Source organism: Leptonotus elevatus, chromosome 16 (genome assembly GCF_054856555.1).
Source record: "Leptonotus elevatus isolate MCC_2025b chromosome 16, RoL_Lele_1.0, whole genome shotgun sequence".
Taxonomy (NCBI): Eukaryota; Metazoa; Chordata; class Actinopteri; order Syngnathiformes; family Syngnathidae; genus Leptonotus; species Leptonotus elevatus.
In genome coordinates this window covers 12,181,650-12,203,149 of record NC_141254.1, presented here as the reverse complement: position 1 = coordinate 12,203,149, position 21,500 = coordinate 12,181,650, and the positions used below count along the sequence as shown (strand labels likewise).

The 21,500-nt window shown below is 38.7% G+C and overlaps 1 protein-coding gene and 1 long non-coding RNA gene across 2 annotated transcripts in view; one reads left to right on the top strand and one right to left on the bottom strand.

Moving 5' to 3' along the window:
* Window positions 1–21,500, top strand: part of spns2 (SPNS lysolipid transporter 2, sphingosine-1-phosphate) — a 64,438-nt gene that overhangs the window by 15,573 nt on the left and 27,365 nt on the right. Inside the window, exons 2-3 of the mRNA XM_086057563.1 lie at window positions 5,149–5,214; window positions 19,362–19,498. Coding sequence (XP_085913689.1) covers window positions 5,149–5,214; window positions 19,362–19,498 — 203 coding nt within the window. The remainder of the gene's footprint in view (window positions 1–5,148; window positions 5,215–19,361; window positions 19,499–21,500) is intronic.
* On the bottom strand, window positions 7,037–18,127 carry LOC147160794 (uncharacterized). The gene is made up of 3 exons (XR_015090379.1): window positions 18,005–18,127; window positions 8,814–8,946; window positions 7,037–7,177 (listed from the first exon to the last, which is right to left on the bottom strand). It is a non-coding gene; the product is annotated as an uncharacterized LOC147160794 (long non-coding RNA).

Genomic DNA, 21,500 nt, shown 5'->3' with positions numbered 1-21,500 from the left:
TTTATCTACAACACACAATGAAATGAATTATAATGAATATTTTTCTAAAATGAAAATATGTGGCACGGTACAGTTATCGGCCCGGCGCGATAAAGATACTTGATATCAGTACTTGCCCATCCCTAATTTTAGTGAAAAATTTCCTGTGTCAATTAAAATCATACATGAGCTTTCGAGGTATTTATGTTGGTATGTACATCTGTAGAGGTAAGGTCAAACAGTTGTTTGAGAATTGTAAATTACTACTTTTTTGTTCTAAATCATGCACTCAACAAATACTATATATTAAAAACCTAATACTAAAACTAATAAACTCACACTAAAACAGAGCATGTTCTACAAAAAAAGTAATAAAAACTAATTGTTTTTTAAAAAACAAATCAATATGAAATAAAGCCTAACTATATATTTTTTTTAAATCCAAAACTATTCATATTGTATTTGTTTAAACATTAAAATGACAGTTTAATGCGCTTACAAAATAACAATCGTTGTCTATCCAAACAAGTGTGACAACCTATAGTTCAAATGGACTAGAAGACAAAATGTGTTCATAACATGCGATATGGCACGTTACACTAAAGAAGGCAGTTTTATCAAACGCCGTTAAGTTAGCAACATTTAGGCAGCTACACGGCATTTCCTGTTAGCACTCTTATCTTAAACCAATTCCCACCAATGGTTTCAAAAATTACTGTTCGATTGAGTTGGGCCACCTTGTCCAAATTGTTAATGAAAGGCTGGAGCGAAGTGTGTTTGTTAGCAGGCTACTTCCTGTTTCACGGAGGATTTAAAACAAGCGCACTGTGACATCATTCTACCTTGTTTTTATCCATCTAAGGGAGCGGCCATTTTGTCACTTGCTCTCAAATGAAAATGACATCACAGGTTCTCGGGGCTCAGTTCATGACCAATCTCGGCTCAGCTTGCGAAAGTCACATGAGCGAACACAGACAACAGGTGAGCCATGATTGGTCGACACCGGAGCCCTGTGCACTGTGATGTCAGATGAGTTGCAAAATGGCCGCCTGCTGCTTAATTCATATTCCACAAATGTTACATTTTAAACAATACCTATTTAAATGAGTGGGGCTACATATACTTGAGAATTAAGACAACTAACTAGACCGTTCTGAGTTATTTTGTCAGTTATTTTCTGTTATCGATGGACGGAAGGCCCAAAGTATTGCCTCAGACTTGGTCATGGAAGCTTGCTGGTAAGCGTACATTGCTGTGTTAAATGAAGATGGAAGTTGCTGATATAGCTGTGTTCAGTCAGGTGGATCCACATTCCTATGATGCTTTTGCTTTGCGTCATGCTCACACACACGAGAACCCCCCGGGAGGTCTGAGAAACTAATTAACTTAGTTTTAATGAGATGTGCACACTGGGTTGTATTTGGGGTGATTTGATACTGTTTGTGAATGTGCCCCAAAAAAAAAAAGAAGAAAAGTTTTTGACATCCCAATAAGCTTTTTAAACAGGAAGCAGCTAAAACCCAAAAGATTGAACAGAAAGGAGGTTCAATTCCTCTGTGGATACTTGACCTTTATCTTTTTTGAGTACCAAGCATTGCCATGGCAACTGTACTCTCTGCTGCCAGCTTGGGAGAGGCTTCGTCTTTGTATTACCTCATCATCCGACACATTTTTACAATTCATTCGTTGTTGACCTCTGATACATTTCTTCCAAAAGTCAGTGCTATCCGTCTGATAAAAAAAATAAGCAAATCATTTAGGGGGGGGAGCAAGGTGAACAAAGGGGAAGACAAACAGAAAGGACACTGTTTTTTTTTTTTTTACGAGCTTTACGGGACCTCGCTGAGAGTAGATGATAGCTCTGATAGGCCGCTGCGCAAACACGGAGCTACTTGCTCTCTGTAATCCGTTACAGATTAGCACAGTTCATTACACAGCTCGCTGCACTTGAATCTTGTGCAAAAACACCACTTAAATGAATGCATGCTTAGCACTAGCGGCTGGATTGCTAAATGTTTCTCTTTGGGTTTCACTAGAAGCCGCGTATTAATATACAATATTTGACTTTCTGTTTCCATTTCTTATCCTATGCGGTTCTTACAAGCAACCAGTTCCACCTGCAATATTTATCCATTAAGTGTGTGGTGTGAGTCGATCTGTGTGGCGCACACAAATGGAGACTGCGTCCAAGAGAGACACTCCACCATCTGGCGTAGGAATTCCCCCCCCACGCAGGAGGCTGCTCGTATGCCCTAGCGAGTTTGCATACTTCTTTTGGCCTAATTACCGATAAATTTGGGAGGGTCTGCTGATAAACAGGCTTGTGACGGGATGTTTTGTTCCAGATACACTGTTGCATTTTGGATGATGACATGATGTCATCATCATGAGCCTTCAGTATATTTTCGTGGTTGAAGTCCTTACTACTGTATCAAAAGTTCATAAAAGGAATGTAACATATTATGGAATTCTCCACGTCTCGAGCAGGGTTATTGTAGTTTTGGAATTTTCATTTTATTTCGTTTTAAGTTAATTTAAGTTAGTTTCAATTCGTTTTCAGGGTTCTGTTAGTTTTGATTAGTTTTAGTTATTTTAAAAAATGCTTCGTTTTAGTTAAGTTTTTGTTAGTTTCAGTATTAGTTTTTTGTTTTTAATGTGTATTATTTTTGCCCAGGTCTAGAAAGTAAAAACCCTGCCACAGTTTGGCTTTAGCCATTTATGCTAGCTAGCTAGCTCCCTAGCAGGTAAACGAGCACCATGGGAGCCAGCTAGGGAACTAGCTAGCTCGCTAGCACCTGGGGTTAAAGGCAAACTGTGTCAGGGTTTTGACTTTCTGGACCTGGATTTGCCACCTCTGCTTGTGCGCAATATTTAATAAACACAATGGTAAAATGAAAAAAGTTACTAATTTCTTACCTAGCGTTGGATTTCGTTGTTGCCTCGAAGCGACGCCATCTGAAGGTGCTCCTAAATAACATCACTTCTGGGTGACACTTTCAAATGTCCTTATTCCGGTGAAATAAATCTATTTAAAATCGCATTTAAAATCAACCCCAAAGGCGTAAAATGAATTACCAAAGACTAAAACAAAGACATTTTCACTATAATTATAATTAGTTTTAGTTAGTTGTGTAAATATAAAATGTAGTTTCAGTTATTTTTATTTTTGTGAACATTTTCGTTTTTATTTTATTTCGTTAACGAAATTGTTTTTTGAATTTTTGTTTTTTTTGTTAGTTTTCGTTCCTGGTCTGGAGGTGGTTATCTTTGGAAAATGTGAACTTACTGCTATGAAGTTGCTTGCTGCGTAAATTTTTTTGTATGCTGTGAATGTTTTGAGAACACAAGGACGCTGTTTTGTTGAAAAACTGTAATTAACACCTGGACCCGCCCATGTATATTAATTCTAGTATAGCAGCAACATACTGAGGGAACCTCATTACCCACTTGGGTTATGATCTTTGTTGTTAACCTAAACGCCCGCCCAGCAGATGACGATTTGCATGCTGCTGCCAAAAATAATTTATTGCAGAGACTCCGGCGCAGGAGTCCCGAGGTCAGGTTATACAAGGTCAAGCTCGGAAAGATCACAGGCTGACAGCTTTTTAAAAATGTTAGTCATGCCTCTGTTTCATTTTCATGCAATAATGTTGCAATCCACAACCGTGTTTCATTGACAAGACAAGAACACTGCCAAACACATAATTTTGCCCACATTGTACACTTTAAAAAATTGACTGTATAATTGACAGTAAATAACTGGCAAAAAAAAGTTGGCAGCTAATTATTGTAAAACCTCAGCTAATTACTGTAAAATTTTATTACAGCATATTACTGTAAAAAAAAAAAAATATATATATATATATATATTTTTTTTCTTTTTCTTTTACTATATATAAATTAGTTACTTACTGTATTCTTATTAATGATTTTTGCAAAACTCTTATATTTTTGATTGGATAGTTAGTGGCTTTTGGTAGAGAGACTAAAGACCTATTACCTCTATATATGCAATGATATAAAATATATGCATTATGGGTGTAATGAAAACCGACTTGAATTGGAAAATTGGCTTTGATTGAACCTAACAAAATGGAATTGTTAATCTTTTAAATTGTAAAAAGTAGAGAGACACCCTTCCGTTATCTATACTGCTTCTCTTGTTAAAGGGAAGGTCACCCCCAAATAATAATAATAAAATAAAATAAAATAAAAATTATTGACAAATTCTTGCAGCCCCACTGGTCATAATATGGTATTTGGATTAATATTGCATTTGTGGAATATGAATTATGCAGCAAAATCCAACTGTTTTTATCCATGTCAGTAAGCGGCCATTTTGCCACTTGCTGTCGATTGAAGATGACATCACAGGACTCAGGCAACGACCAATCACAGCTCAGCTTCAGAAATCAGGTGAGCTGTGATTGGTCGTTGCCTAAGCCCTGAGCAACTGTGATGTCATCTTAAGTCGACAGCAAGTGGCAAAATGGCCGCCTCCTGACATGGACAAAAACGTCTGGATTTTGCCGCATAACTCATATTTCACAAATGTAATATTCATCCAAATGTCATGTTTTGACAAGTGAGGTCACATATAACATATTATTGTCAAGAAATGTTTAAGGTTGACTGTACTGCGTATTATTAAATCTATTCCGAATTATTGTTTACTTTACAAATGTGATTTTTTTTTTTAGTTACACACTCACCTTGTCATGTCAGGAGGTCTTCCTGTCATTGCGGCATACTATGAGAATTGTTTTCATTTTTGCAAAAGTGCGCTTGCGTTACAGAAACAGGCTTAAGATGCCTGCAAAGACCTGGCGGGTTCTCACACTACAAGGCTGTTACGACGCCGCTGTTCATCTGTGAGGCTGAAAGGAGCCGTCGGCTATATTTAACCTCACGCAGATGCCTGCTGAGCCGTCTCGTTGCTTGGAGTGACGTTAAAACCCAAATTGTCCAATTATCACAGGCCACTGCTAATGATGTTTGTGTCAATTAAAGGGGGCACTTAATTACTGAGGTGCTATTTCTGCTCGCTTATTAAATCATTGATTAGGGCTGTCTATCCATCATATTAATAATGTCTTTGTTTTGTCACTTTGGAAAATTATTGAGCATCGTCTGGTAATCTAATTGAAAATCTCTTTTTCCTGTTTGCAGGCGTTGCACTTGACATCCAGAAGGATTACGAAGTATCGGACAGCGTAGTCGCCTTGTTGCAAACAGGTATGTGTCTTAATAAAGCCTGAACTATGGAATATATGAGAGAAAATTCTGATTCTTTGGAAATAGAGTGTTTATTGGTCCTTTTGAACAAACAATTTAAAAAAAAATCCATTTCCACATATGACTTTTGATTTGTGTCATATTTGATACATTCGGCCACAATGCTTTAAATTCGTACATTTATAACTGTCAAAAATATTATAATAAACTCAAAAATCAGAAACAACATTTCCCACTTTTAATAAATATAGGTGTCTCCCCTTTCTCAAGTGGGGCCATCTTGCAAGGTCGCTGGAAAAGCCACCAACTGGGTGATACTGCCCTCTAATGGATTATCCATGCAATGCATGTGTCAGATCATATACATCAGGGTTTTAATGAACACAACATATTATACTCATGAAATAGAGGGCTCAAAATGTTTTGTATTTAATATGATACATACAGCCGATATTGTCTATTATATTGTCCCCGTAAAAACAATGAACGGTATACTGTATTTTGCTTCTCCTCCCCTGCCTCAAGTGTTAATTAGAAAAAGAGTCAGTTGCAGAATATGCTATAGGAAACTAAACACATGTTATGATGTGTCAATGCTATTTTGGGTCTGGTTAGGTTCAGGGGGAAAATCTGGTTTGTGTTACTGGAGCATGTGCACTATTCTCCATATTAGTAATCAGTGTATCATCAACATTCTGAGCATTTCAAATAAAGATCTTATTTTAAAGAAAACAGTTACATAATGTTACTTTAATGGGGTGTTTTGGGAGCAGCGTTGCCTCACTTAGCGGCGGCGGCAGGGCAAGAAAGGAAAACACGTTGGAAATTGGGAGGCTGCTTCCGGAACACTGACGTGACATGCATGTGCCCTTAACATGTGGGCACCTCGGTTTAGGGCAGGGTTTCCTCCAATTCCGACCCGAATGAATCCACCTTTTTAGGGAGATACCTTGCAAAGCCCTCTTATTGGAGGACAGGAGCCAGTCTTGTCTCAGTTATGGCCGCCGAGTCATTTCAACACCATCGGTTGGGCACACAAAGCTCCATTGAGGCCAAGCAGGCCAGCTTGCGTTTGTAAAAGAATACAGGCCAGTGTTTCCTCACTTGCGTGATGGTCGGAGGCTAACTGAGGGTGACCTGAATGGTGTCTTAAAAGACAAAAATATCCTCCAGGAAAAAAACACTTAAGCCATGTCTGTTATTTTTTCCAATGAAAAAGCCATTTCATCACCTCTAAATCTAATTTTCACCCAATTCCATCTTCCCCATTTTCTTTTCATTTTTCATTGCTTCGCCGCTTGACGAGTGACATTTTTCAAACGTTTGTCCAAGTTGCGTAAGTGTGAAAACCTCAACAATTTATCAAAGCGCTCTTTCACCAGCACATTTTGTACTACAAGAAACAGGAAACGCGAGCAGGTTTCGACTCTTAATTCTGTTTGGATTGGACTATAATCGGGTTTATTGACACATCCACACTGGCGCGCACACACTTCTCATTCTTCACGAGTGAAGCGATGCTTGATTTGCCCTTCGCGTCAGGGGCAGGGCTAAAAGTAGCCGACCTGCGTGCGTTGCCTGGCCTGCCTCGACCTGTTGTGGCTCAGACTCCGCTTGGCCCCTGATCCCCAGACGACCTTTTCTCACAACAGACTGAGGAATGCTGGACGTCCATGCTTGGGTCTGTGGGGGCTGGTGGGCACAGGGTTAGGGTCAGGTCCGGGAGCCTAGGTGTGAAGGGGAGGTTACGGGGTGATGTAATGACTGTGGTTGGATGGCTGACTCCAAGCGTGTGTGTATACAGACCGCATATGTTTACAGTATTCTCATGTCCCTCTGGTTCACTTCTCCCCCTCCCCGCTTGACTTCCATCCCCTCGGAGCACAATCACAGTCTCTGTAAGCACCTGCCGCGCTGCCTTCTTTCCTTCCTCACTGCCTCTGTCATGGCAGCTTCCGCCCACCTAGGACCACAAAGTACCGGTGGAGGTGTTAGACAGGCAGTAGGCGGCGTGTTCCTCTCTGCTGCCAGGTCACCATCACACTTTTAAGAACTTGCTGAACTCCAGAAACCTGACTCAAAACACTTTTTTTTGTGTGTGGCATAAAGAAAGAAAATGTTACAGGCTTCCTATTTCAAATGATAAAAGATAAATCCTGAAGGAAGAGGGATTGCGGCAGGGGTCGGCAACCTTTTTGTCAAAAGAGACATTTTTAGGCCAAATAAATAAATCTGTCTGGAGCTGCAAAACGTTTGAAGATTGTGATGAAGGAAACTGAATTTGTGTTAAAGCTGCACCACAACACAAAAAATATGCAGCATCCATTACTTGACATTCATTTTATTTTACCTTTTGTCTTTAGTTTTTGGATTATTATTTTGTGTGTGCGTGTGTAATTTTTCATACTTCGTTTTTCATAAATGTTTTTGTTTTTTCTGCATTTTTGGCAATTTTATGGACATATGGCCATTTTCCGCCTCTCTTCTTAATTCTTTGGACATTTTATGGCATTTAAAAAACAACAACATTTTAAAAACATTTTTTCTACCTTTTTTTGCCAGAAAACTTCGGACATTTTTGGCAATTTTGTGGACGTTTAATGTTAATTTGGGGGAATTCTACTTTTGTTTTTGGACATTTCATAGTTACTTTTTCAATGTTTTCTTTGTCATTTTTCTTTTTTTTAAACATAAATTTGTGGAAATTTAAAAAATATTTTATCGCTATTTTCTGTGTTTCTTTTGTGTTTGGACATTTTAGGTTACTTTTTGAACTTTTCTTCTACATTTTTTATTCAATTGTCTGACATTTTTGGCAATTTCATTGACATTTTATGGTAAAATTCAGATTTTCTTTTTCCTTTTGGACATTTTATTATCACTTTTTGGAAAAATTTTGATAATTTAAAAGAAATTAAAAAAAAGTTTTCATCATTTTCCGACAACTTTTTAAGTTGGCGGAAAATGATGAAAACGTCATTTTCCGACAACTTAAAAAGTTGGCATTTTTTGGAATATTTACTTATTCTTTAAAAAAAATATATCTAAATTATGAATTCATGTGAAGAATATTTTATCTAAAAAATAAAAAAATATATGTAAAAATAATAATAATTCCTACACACAAAAAAAGAGATCCACAGGGAGCCACAGTAGAGGGACTAAAGAGCCAAATGTGGCTCCAGAGCCGCAGGTTGCAGACCGCTGGACTAGGGAATGTACATGGGAAGGAAACAGTGTATTCACGTTTGGCAGTAGTAATTGGCTTTGGAGCCAAAGTGCCCTTGAGCAAGACACAAGACACTAAATCCTAACTGTAATTGAGTGCAACAAATACTCCGCTATTATATTTCTCGTCCGCATGCGAAGAAAATTTCCCTTTGTGGATCACTAAACAAGTATAAAGATTTTAGAAAGCTGTTTATTGCCAAGAGGTATGCAGCCATTTCTAATTTGCATGTGTGTAAACATCATTAACTGGGGGTGGGGAGGTGGGGAGGGGGGTTGCTTCAGGTGTGCATAGCTGTCAGTTAAAAGGGTGATGTTTAAGCCTGGAGCTCTCAGGCCCATCCATCACAATGCTGCAGAGATGCCCTCACCTGAGCCCACCGGACTTGTCTGACAACAACGTAACCTCTTAGCTCTCCCGTTGCAAATGGCAGGTCTGCTCTAATGGCCCTCCGGCTGCCTGAGGTGAGTGACGCTGTCGCACAGCTGTGAACTGGACCAGTCCTGAGGGTGCGGAGGGCAGGAAAGGTTAATGGAAAAAGTTGTTCACCTGGATGATATTACCTTTGGTTAAGGGGAGTCTTCGAGCTCAACCAGACTGAGACAATCGAGAGTTGTCTTTCTTCACAACGCCTGAGGCTTTGCAATAAGCGCTTTGAGGCGAATCAGAAATAAAGTCTTAAGAGGATTAATTTTCCGCCATAATGTGAGCCGGCGTTGTAATTATGCTCAAGTGGTGTAGCATGGAAGCAATATCGGGATGTGAAGAGGCCCAATGAGGAGCGGCTGCTCGAAACAGCTCACGTACTGTCTGCGCCCCGTTCTGTGTGTGGCTGCCCACCTTGTCTGTAATGTGATACCCAGACATGCCCTCCGCTCATAACATGGTGTCAGTCTGTCATTGGGCTGCTATGTGAGCTTAAGGAATGAGGCCACAGGTGCTGCGGGAGACTCGCCACTCGAGCTCCGCCAAGACGAAGGCGCCGTTTTACAGACGCTTGGAGTGTTTTTAAGTTTGTTGTGATTAGGCTTTACGGGGTCAGGATTTTTGGGGTCAATCAGCAATCAACGAGTTTGAAAAAAAAAAAAAAGACACTTTATCACAGATTTGAAGAGAAGATTGAGGAATATATCTGTAGAATTATTCTATAGTTGACGGCCACTGAAATGCATTGGAAAAATTTGGCAAATGTATTTTAAAGCAATGATAAACATCTCCTTCTCATGATTATAGCCCATCATTCAGGTGGCTTGGTAGTTTTGCTAAAACTAATGCTATCTTGGTTCAACAGCTGTAAACAATCCATACACTTACCAGCAACTTCCTGCTCGTATTGGAAGCTAGCTGTGTTACATTATCCACTTTTTTATCTGCGTGGAACGCTGCGTGTACGTATCATGTATGTGCGTGGCACAGATTCACCCCTATTTACGCAAACTGTATTGACTATTTTGATACTATAGCTAGTTCTTTAAAATGGTTTTCGGTCTTTTTTACCAGTCAGACAAAAAAATACTCAAACGCTATTTAACGTTGTGATTGGATGTTCAGCGGCGCGGAGACGGAACTTCCGCCTCCCAGTGGAAAGTCTTTCCGCTACCATGACACGCGACAAGGCTAAAATTAGATTAGCGTTTGGGCTAATACGCAGTATACACTATGTTAGCACGGAAAAAATAGGTTGTTTTTCCTCAAATGATGAAATGACATTCGATCACTGATTTTGTATAATTAAATGCGTATAAATAAATGCAAAATATAAATATCGATCAGATCGGTGTAAAGGCTCCTTGTGATAGTAGTTATTCATCCAAGCCGACGGTTCATCCCATTACAAGTCGCATTTGTTTTCGTAATGTGAACGAGTACTAAAGACTCCAAATTGTTCATGGGTGTGAATTTCCAGGGTGTATCCCTCCCTTCAACCCAATGTCAGCTAGGTCAGCCTTTAACTCTAATGAGGACAAGTGTCTTTCTGTAACACACGCTAGGTCGTTGTGTAGCTACCCTCAAGTGTAACTTGCTGTGTTAGCATTGTAGTAGTTGATCAAAAATGATGTGTAGTATCTCTGGTTTCTTCTTTTGCAGTGGGAAGTCAAGCTATCAGTGCTTGATCAGCTGTTTTGACCACTCACAGCTGCTTCTATTTTGTCTCTTGCCCTGGTAGTCACTATCCCTTGGTACTGATCTCCCTCTCTCTCTCTATCAGCAGTTTGGCAGCTGTTCTTGCCTTGTTGTCACTAGTTTGAGAGATGCAGGGATGAAGGCAAATGGAGCGTGGAAGAAAGATGCACCTGTGGCGGATTTTAATCTTCTGCATTATTTAATTCCATATCTCAATAATTGCATTGTGGCAGCATTCGGTGTGGCCGCGGAGTCCGGAATAGAATGATGAGCCGATGATTCACCGACATCGCCCTGCGTGCGAGCGTCTCTATATCCGGAATATTTTTATAGGCCATGTCTCGCAGGAGGGCAGCTGTTGGCCATGATTGGAACGCCGTTCCCTTTCACTTTGTGTCGACAAACCAATAACAATGTCGGTGATTGACCATCCAGTTCGGATTCTGAAGTCAATTGACATAAGGGAACGGGGAGACCATGAAAACGCGTCACAGGAAAGCCACAGTTAAAGAGAGAAAGCCTGAAATCTGAAAACTGGGAGGCTAATCACCGTTCCATTTTGCCGCCAAAAGCCAAAATTGCCAAAATTTAAAAGAAAACTAAGTGAAACTAAAAACAAATGTAAAAATATAATTAAAAAATTAAATAAAAATAAATAGATAGATATTTAAATCGATTTATATATTTATTTTTGTATTTATTTCCACATTTTTTTTTTTGCGATTTATTTTTACTTTTTGTATTTATATTTTGAATTATATTAAATACATTCATTTTTTCCAGTTATTTATTTTTATAATTTTTTTTTTTAATCTTGGCATTTGGTTGGTTGTCATTGTCATTGCTCCAATGTATACTACAGGGACTAGTAATCTTACTACACTTAAGTGCTTGGGCTACTTTATTTTTTATTTTTTTATTCTCTTCCAAGTAACCCTGTGAAAAATACAGTTTGTCTTATTCCTGTAGCCTTGACTAGCAGTCTGGACCTGAAGTGCATCTCACTTCCTGCTTTTTCTTTATTCTTAGCACATGTGTGTTTGCTTCGAGCATGTGCTGCTAATAAGCAAAAGATGATGTTGCAGCGCACTCTTGCCAGACATTTTTCTTTTTGTAGCGCCGTGTAATTCTCCCCAGCTGCAGCTCTCACACCGAGCAGGTAGTCAGCACAGAGCGCAGCTGTGACATGCACCGGCTATCAGCTCGGAGAAGCGAGAAGATTGGATACAATAAAAAAGGGTTTAAGTGGGAGTTTGGGTGCATTTGACTGCAGCTTCTGTGGGAATTAACTGTTCAGATCCAGGCGCGAGGGAGCTGCAGAGGTATTTCCCGGGATGCGTGTAGAGTTCAACGGATGGGTAATCCAACACCGGTCAAGACTGAGCAAAGGGGGGGTTGAGGGGGTAAATTTGTGGTAATCAGAAATGTGAGGAATGCAGGAATACATGGGGCGCCACATGAAGGGGAATCCCGAAGGCAGAAGCCTGATATGTGCGAATGTCCAAATGGAAGTGTCACAGCCACCACAGGCAGTCCCATTAATCATTAGAGGAAGAAACATACTCCCAGCTGTACACTTGACACAACACACTGCAGCCTCAGTGCACAGAACACCTTTTGTTAATATGATACATCGAAGCACTCGCATGTCAAGCAGTTGGAGTCGCTTTATGCTCATTTTACTCCGAAAAGGCCGAGAGGAGGGCCACAGTCGCTTTTTATGAAGCCCCAGACCCAAAATAAACAGCATTACATTTACACAGCTTTCAGTCAAGCTACCTCTCACAACCACAGTAGCAGGAAACCTACTCGGCTATTTTGATTTCATTCAAAATGCCTGTCTATAAAAAGTTGTCCGGTGTGATTATTTATACTGCTGCTAAACTGGAGCTATCCGCACACAAACAAGCTTCACACGCACATTCAAACCAAGGACAATTTAGTGTCTTCAATCAAGTGATCTTTGCTCTACGGTACAAGTTGGGTTCGGAATTATGCATTGATTTCTGCTGTATATCCAGCACATCTTTGTCTGCACAGTATTGATGTGGTGATAATAAGCGTGCTTTTCACGTCCTGTGTAAAAGTTAACAGCTTTACATAGCGTCGCCATGGTTACAAGGAGATGTTGCCCAGAATAGCAGAAGTGGAATCTCGCTTTTTTCATTGACTACAGTGTAAATGTTTTGTTTTTCATTTTGATTTAAAATCATCATTTCTTCAGGGACTTAAATGCTGGAGGGGGGTCACTTTTTTTTCCTTTTTTTTTTAAATCAGTGCTACTGCGGGGCCACATAAGACCATGCATCCTAACCAGATGCATGAAACTAAATTGAAATTTGGACAAAATACATGCATACGTGCAAAATATGTGCTCTTGATATATTTAAATAATTTTTTTATGATACATTTGTTAATGCATGTAAAAGATCCAGCCTTTAACAACAAAGGGTTTGAATTTTAACAATCAAGAAGTAACCCCCTTTAACTGTGATTTTTATTTCCTAGTGCAAAGGTGTCTTGTGCATTAAAAAAAAAAAAATATATATATATATATATAAAAAATGCACAAAACTATTGAACAGCAAACCAATATTGAATGCAAGAAAGTTTTTTGTGCTTTCACCAAAAAAATAAATAAATAAATAACTAAACAACAATGTCATATTATTTAGGTACTTTTTTGTCTTTCATGTTATAGTAAACCCACAAAAAATATCGTGCAGCATAAAACCCAGTGCAAGCGCAACTAAATAATGTCTGCCATCTAGTGGTAAATTTTGATATTACAACATATACACATGGAATCGACGTACAATTGACGGCCATTAATATGCAATGGGGAAAAAAAAAATATTTTGTAAAGCTAAAATATAAAATCGAGAATTTTTTCACAACATCACCCAAAAAAAATTTTTTTTTTAAATTGCCCTTGTTATACGTTTCAATATGTAAATAAAGAGCAAGAAACGATTCACACATCTCTCATTATTGCGAGAGAACGCACATCCATCATTTTCTCTTCATGCAAACAGTTCCCGCTGCAGCAAGCTGATAACCTTGTCATGACCGCAAGTGTGGAAGTCTGCTTGTATTCGCGGAAGAATTTGTGATGGGAAAAGCACTGGCGCAGAAACAGGCTGAGAACAGGACAATGTGTCTAAAAATGGGACTGATTGACACCGTCTAGCCTGCAGACATGTACGGACCCGCATATTATTGCATGTGTCTCTCTTTACTCCTCACATTGTGTCTCTCTCTGGCCTAAACGGTCAAATTCCTTCAGCTGTCCTGACTGTCAGGTTACACAGCTGAAAGATCCGCCGTGCTGTCAATTACCGTGGGAGATAGTCCTCCCTTTTCTCGTTAACTGCAGCCACAACCGTGTTATCATTTTCACAGCAGAATGACACTAATTAGGATTTGTTTAAGGTTTAAGGGCACGCTAAATAATTGCCGCTTGGGTATCACACAAGCAAATGTTTAGCTTCGCAGGTGCTGCCTTCAGGTAAGCTTCATGTTTCGGAGGGCAAATGCTGAATAAACAGAACACGCCTAAACACACTCATATGAACAGAATTGTGCTTGTATTTCCTGCTGATGCTCTATTCACTGTGGTTTGTATTCATAGGGGTGAGTCATCTCGTGAGTTTTCATTGAGACACTCACCAATCAGAGGAAACCATTGTGTCGCTATTTAAGCATCTTTGTGTGTTTAACTGAATCACTTAAAAAGTAATTGGATTTGTAAACAGGTGCAGCGTCACAGACATAGTCTCAAACGATAATAACTTACTCAGAATTTAAGAATAAAGCTATTACTACTTATGTAACCATGGAACTGCCAATGTAGAGCAATTTAAACGCATTAACTCATTCACTGCCATTGGCGGCTATAGACGTTATAACTATTTCTATTAGTTTAACATTTTTTCCCACTTTTGCTAACAAGAGTATGAAAAAAAGGTATTGTAAATTTAGAACAGATATAAAATTTGTGATTAATCGTTAGTTAACTAGTGAAGTCATGTGATTAATTACAATAAAAAAAATAATCGCCTGACGGGCCTAGTTTTCAGCATTTAGCCTAGGTTTTACAAACAACTTGATTTTTGAAGAAATTTACTAATATGTTTGAATGACTTAACTATTTACTCCACATTGGCATTTCTACACTCATATTTTTCACTATTTTTCAATAATTTTCCAAGTAAGGTAGTTTTATATTGATTGGACAAATTGTCAATGAGTTACGGCAGTTAGCTGCTGAGGCCTAGCCTAAACATTTTGACAAACCAAAAAAGTTTCATGATCAACTTTTAAGAACATGGAATGTTCTACAATGGTTGCACAGTAACCGATGCATTTTACCGGCTCGCTTCGATGACAAGCAAGCATGCGTGTTATTTTGAATTGGAGGTGCGTTATCAGAACAGGTGTGACAGTCATCTTTGTTTGCCTCACTTGATGTGAGTCACTGAGTACAGGGGATTTTTTCTCGAAGAATGAGGCTTAATCTTTCATAAGATGCTCATTGAATCACATTTGAATACTTAAAAAAAAAACTATATATATATATATATATATATATATATATATAAAACCAGGAACTATTTCTTAAAAATAATATTAATAATTTTCATTAGATGATTTTGTTTTATGTAGGGATATGCAAGTATGTCATTTAACTTAGCTTTTGTATAGCTGTGTAAACTTCAACTTTGTTTGTGTGTAGAGTCACTAAAGTGTAGATTTGAGCACCGTATGGTGTAGAAAGCGCCACATAAGCTCAGTACATTGACACTTTAGAATTGTCCAATAAATAAATAAATAAATAAATAAATCTAGGCCATTTTACACGTGACATCATCCAAATAGTTTCTCTCTCTCAGCATAAACATCCACGCAACTGTTTGTGTTGTCTGACCACACTTGTTTTGCACATTTACTATTTTTACTTCAGATTGCTGATCTTTCGAGACATCTCTAAAAAATTTTGTTAAGATCAAACAAGACATGTGGATGTGTCTCGTTAGATTGAGTAAACAGGAAGTTAATGGTGGACGACATGGAATGTGGCTTGTGCGGACGGGCAGCATTTTATGCATGTTGCCTGCTTGAGGGTTGTTTATTGTACGTCATACTGCACATTTCCACTGTACATTTCCACTGAAGGAATGTGGCCCCGGCCTGCGAATTCATTCATTGTGTATGCACAGTGCACACCAAATGCACATTTGCATATACGTTTACCATTTAAGCACCAAATCCATTCGAATGGGTTACTCATTGTACTTATAATCGGCCCTGGCATTTTGATTTGGGCCCGCCATCAGCCCAGCCCGATTCCTGACCACCCTTGGCTACCACTCATGTTTATTGGTTCCGTTTGCTCTCTATATTGTTCATGGATTAATGAGCTGCTCCCTCTAAATTGAATAGCACATCGGTCCTCAAAGACACCGGCCCGCCAGGCGTCTGCCCTGTATTCCAGATGGCCAGTCCAGCCCTAACCAAACCTCACATATCGGAGTGTACATATGCGGCCGACACGCTAATATAGCTGCGTCAACATCAACCAAAGGAAAATATTTGATCTTCAGTTTAAAATAGCTTACTCCAGGATCCCTCGCTGTACACTGGCCAAAGGCAGAACCGAGGGTGTTTTTTTTTCCGCTTTTGGTAAAGTTTTAAATCCATCCGTGTCGTGTCTGTCATAGCAGCTAGCTAGCTAGCTAGCACTAAGCTAACTCTGATAATTATTTTTACTCCCAGCCATTTTCACTGAAGCAAAACCCGTTTGCTCCCGGCTGTTTTACTGCATTTTGACGTATTTTGCAAGGCCCACAGAATATTGTGTTTCTATTGCTATAAAAACATGGAAGCCACCTAAAGAAAGATTAGAGTCTCTTCTTTCACCGTTTTGCGGCAATTAGCGTTAGAATATAGCTAAGTTGAATCATTATTCACAAATCTGTATAGAACTGTGGATAAATGAGCTTTTTTTTTCCCAAAATGGCCCTGGTTGATCTCTTTTGCTCTGCTGCTACCTGCTGGCCGTTTTTGTAATAACTACCAGTTCCTTAGCCGTTCTCTGCAGTTGAAAGGCTGCATCAAAGCCTTCTGTATGCTCTAGCATAAAAAAAAAAAACAAGAAAAAAAAGTATCAATAGATCTTTGGGACACTTAAAACATTTAAAATAAAATGTATTTATACGTTTTTGGGAGCAAAGGAATTAAAGAATGTGCCTCTGGTGCCACTTCCACTGTCGGAATATGGGAAGATAATTTGTAGATCTTATTTGGGCATGAAAAATGATTTTATTTCAAAAAAGCCCCACTGTGAAAATGAGCATGTTGGATTAGACTGAAAACCAATCAAAGTCAACGTTGGAGCAAGTAGCGATGTTCGATTTTCTCAGAGGCTACGCGCTGTGCTTTGAAATCTGAGCACAAAACATCTAACAAGGTTAACGCTGCAAAATTGTGAGCACAATGTCAAGGTTCGTGAGTCTGCTACGTGTGGACGCTGCAGCAAGGTGATAATGAGCTGTTTGCAATATCTTATCTAAATCATGTAATCAACAAATCACAAAGGCACAGGGAATAAAGACACAAAAGGAAGTGATATGAAGCCTTGATAATGATTTCAAATCATCCCATTAATGATAAGATGTGTATTTTTGACAAGCTGCTAAACGGGGACTAACGCTCTCTGGCCCAGCCTATTAAAGTCTCACATGGAACAGCTGGTGCGTGTGTGTGGGTGTGTGTGTGTGTGCGTGTATATGTGTCAATTGCTAAAGCTGTGGTTGGTGTCATTTAGCATTACACAATCACCCTACAGCACGTATCCTCATACAGTCCATTTTCCTGACTGACAAGTAGGAGAGAAGCAAGAAATTAGAGGCAAGAACAGGGCGGCGGAATATTGGTGATGCCTGCCGCCAACACTTTTCATTGTAAATATTTTATTTTAATACAGTGATACCTTGACTTGTTTTGTTTTTTTAAATGTGAACCACAATTTGAATGAGCAAGATGCAGAAATGAAAGTAAAGTGAAGTGGAAAAAGTAGAATGCCATTCATCTTCTGCTTATCTAATGCGACAAATGCGGAATGAAAATAAACTATGATGCTAGCTAAGCTAACTGCTATATTCTAACTATGATGCTAGCTAAGCTAACTGCTATATTCTATCTAACTATGGTGCTAGCTAAGCTAACTGCTATATTCTAACTATGATGCTAGCCAAGCTAACTGCTATATTCTATCTATCTATCTATTGACAGTGTTCCCTCGCTATACTTCACGTTTATGTTACTGCGGATTTGCTATATCGCAGAGTTTCATTTGTGACCTTTGTAACCTGGTTTCTGGTTAAGGTAAATCATATTAAGATTGTATAGAAACTTGAACGTAGTTATTAAACTTACGTTTCGTTGTTGTCGTCCTCGTGCTGACGGGGTGTGGAGTGCTCACGTTTTTATGTATTCGCCCTAGTTAAACAATGAGATGTTCAGAATTTTACTCTGTTTGTGGTCACTATTCAATTTCAAATTGCATACACTATACACGTACACAACAACTACTTGTATAGTCCAATTAGTCCTCATGGTGCAGTAAATGCATGACCCACTAAATCAGGGGTCTGTAACAACCTGCAGCTCTGAAATCTAATAAAAGAAATTGTAGAAAATTCAATTTTTCACACAATTATTTTAATTTCTTAGATAAAATATTATGTAAATTAATTAATCATTTAGTTTTAAAATGGCTAATTAAATATTTAAAAAACAATGTCAGTCTCCACATTTTTCAGTTGTCAGAAAAAGAGACAAAAGGTAGATGATAAAATATATAGTTGTTGTTTTTTAATTGCCTAAAAATGTCAAAAAAGTGACCATAAAATGTCCATAAAGGAAGAGGAAAAGCAGAAATGTATCATAAAATTCCTCCAACATGTCAGAGAGATTAATTAAAAATAAATTAATTTAAAAAAAAAATGTCCACAAAATTGCACCCCCAAAAAGATAGCAAAAAAAGGCAGAAAAAATTAAAAAGCAGAAAATGAAAGGTAGTAGAAATGAATCTCAAAGTATTGGATGCTGCATATTTTTCTGTTATGGTGCAGCTCTAAATAGAACAAAAAAAGTGAGGTGTTTAGAATTCTGATATAATTTGGGTTTTCATCGATTCTCAAATTGATCTACTTTCAGTTGTGGTGGGAAAATATTTTAATAGCCAAGTACTGTCACTACTGCTGTTTGATGTGAAAGGCTCTAAAAGGACATCTATTTATTTTTTACGCCATATCACATGTTGCCATAATCGGATTCCTGTTCTTATCCTGTTGAGTCTGAGGCAGGGATGCGTGTATCTTATATAATGTGCTCCCCCCCCCCCCCCCCTTCCTCTCTTTCCTGGCCCCCTCTACATCTTTATGCTGACAATGTGTCAAAACAGCAGCCTGCCTCCTTTGCTCTCCCAATGCTGTCAAGAGCTGCCCTGTTTGCTGCATAAAGACTCAAAAGTCAGCGTGAGTGGATTAAAAATGCAAAATCTACCAAATCTATTTGCGTCAGTCTGGTCCTGCCCGTAAATATCGACAAAAATCCCAGAGAAGGAGGCCACATTGCAGCGGAGCAATTAGTGAAAACGTTTTAAAGCACTAATGTGACTTTCACTGGGACGTGAGAGGAATTATTTATAGCCAGACAAAGCACAAACACTCATCTTTCTCAGAAACATTTCATAATGCATCATTGTCATTTCTTTCTTTTCTCCCTACAGTGTTCATCTGCAGCTTCATGGTGGCGGCTCCCATCTTCGGTTACCTGGGCGACCGCTTCAACAGAAAGGCCATCCTGAGCTGCGGCATTTTCTTTTGGTCCACCGTTACGCTGTTGAGCTCCTTCATCAGCAAAGAGGTACGTCGGAGAACAGACGGCCGAACGATGGCAGCGCATGTCGGTCCGTAACGCAGACAAGCTCATTATCGTGAAACCAGGGAAATGAAATGACACGCCTGTTGAGAAAGACTCCCGCTTGCGCTGTTGCTCAGTTAGCGGCTTTTATAACTTTGCCCTCCATCCAATTAACGTTTAGTCTCGGTTACAACGCTTTAGATGATAAGACTGCAGTTTGCCTACCCCTTGACTGCTTTGTTTTGATATCTCTAAGAGCCTTTGTGTGCATTCAACAATATCATTACTCTCAGGGGCAATTACATGGCGAGAATAACTTCCACAGCAAAAATCTTCATGTGCACGCAGACAACAATGCAAAGTCTTCAATTAGAGCGCTTGTGAAAGTGCAGACCTCCACCAAGGCTCAAACATTTGTCATTTGTGAAGCCAATAAGGGATGAATGGCCATATAGGATTGGAACGCTTAATAGGGCGAGGAATGCAATTTGACTCCTCATGCCACACTATAAAAAATATATGGAACCATTTGAGTGCTCCTTGCTGATCAATTTTGTTATTTCTATTTTGAAACTCATAATAGTTTTAAATAATTTACTGATTTTTTTTTTGTAAAATGTCATTTTGACTTTGGTATGGAACTGACACAGCTCAAAAGTCTGAAAAGGTCCTCAAAATGCTGCAAAGACATACTTTACTTTACTGTCCAAACGTTTAAGAACACCCCAATTGATCAAGTCAAGCAGTTAAAATCCAAACTATCTGGAAATGGTACAAACTGAAGTAAAAAAAAAAAAAAACTGGATTACACAAAATGGCAGTCTCCAGAATTGGTGTATGTTTAAGATGAACTGGACAAAAGAGCGAAAGTAACGTAACATACAAGTGTCACACATTGGAATGCATACAATGGAACACTGAATTGCTGGAAAAATTGGTGTGTTCTAAAACTTTTGACTAGTGTGGTATTTAATAATAATAATAATAATGCATCAGATTTATATAGCATTTTTCTAGACACTCAAAGATGCTTTAAAATGGAATGGATACATTATTCATGCACTCACACATTCACACTGTGGTGACGGTAAGCTACTTAAGTAGCCACAGCGGCCCTGGGGCAGGCTGACGGAAGCGTGGATGCCAGTGTGCGCCTATGGCCCCTCCCACCACCACCAAACATTCACACCTTCCATACACCAGTGTGAGTAGCACTGGAGGCAATGTGTATTTCTGGGGGTGTCATTCGTAGCTAAAATTAAGCAATTTTGCACTTGAAGATACAACAAATAAATAAAATATCAATAAATAATAAAATATGACAGACATACTGTAGTGTACATACCGTAAATATCTAACCATGCAAATATTTAGAAAAATAGAGGGAGATTTTTTTTAAATATAGTAGTAAAATAATATTTTTTTATTATTATTATTAATAATAATAATATTTTTATTTTATATAAATATATATATATATATATAAAAAAAAAATTGAGGGTGTTTTGCAAATGTTAACTGACAGTTTCTCAGAGCCCAGAGTTCAGCTTGCGAACATCACATGACCAAACTCAGAAAACAGGTGAGCCGCGATTGGTCACTAGCAACTGAGCAACTGTGATGTCATTATCAGTCAACAGCAAGTGGCAAAATGGCTGAGATGGATAGAAATGGGTGGATTTTATTGCTTCATTCTTATTCCACAAATGCAATATTAATCAGAATACCATTCTTGAACTAGTGGGGGTTGTATAGAACATATAATTGAAAATACTTTTCTTTGGGGGGGGGGGGGGGGGGGGCTATAATATTGTGTAATTTCATCAAAATATAAATGCAACAATTCACAAATAAAAACCACAGGTCATAGAAATTCCAGACAGGTATATTAGACATTGTACTCGGAAGGTCACCCAAGCACCCAAACAAACAAATCCATATTGATGAGGATATAACCTCCACATCCAAGGTAATGAATAGCGCTACCATGCTGCCATTATGACGG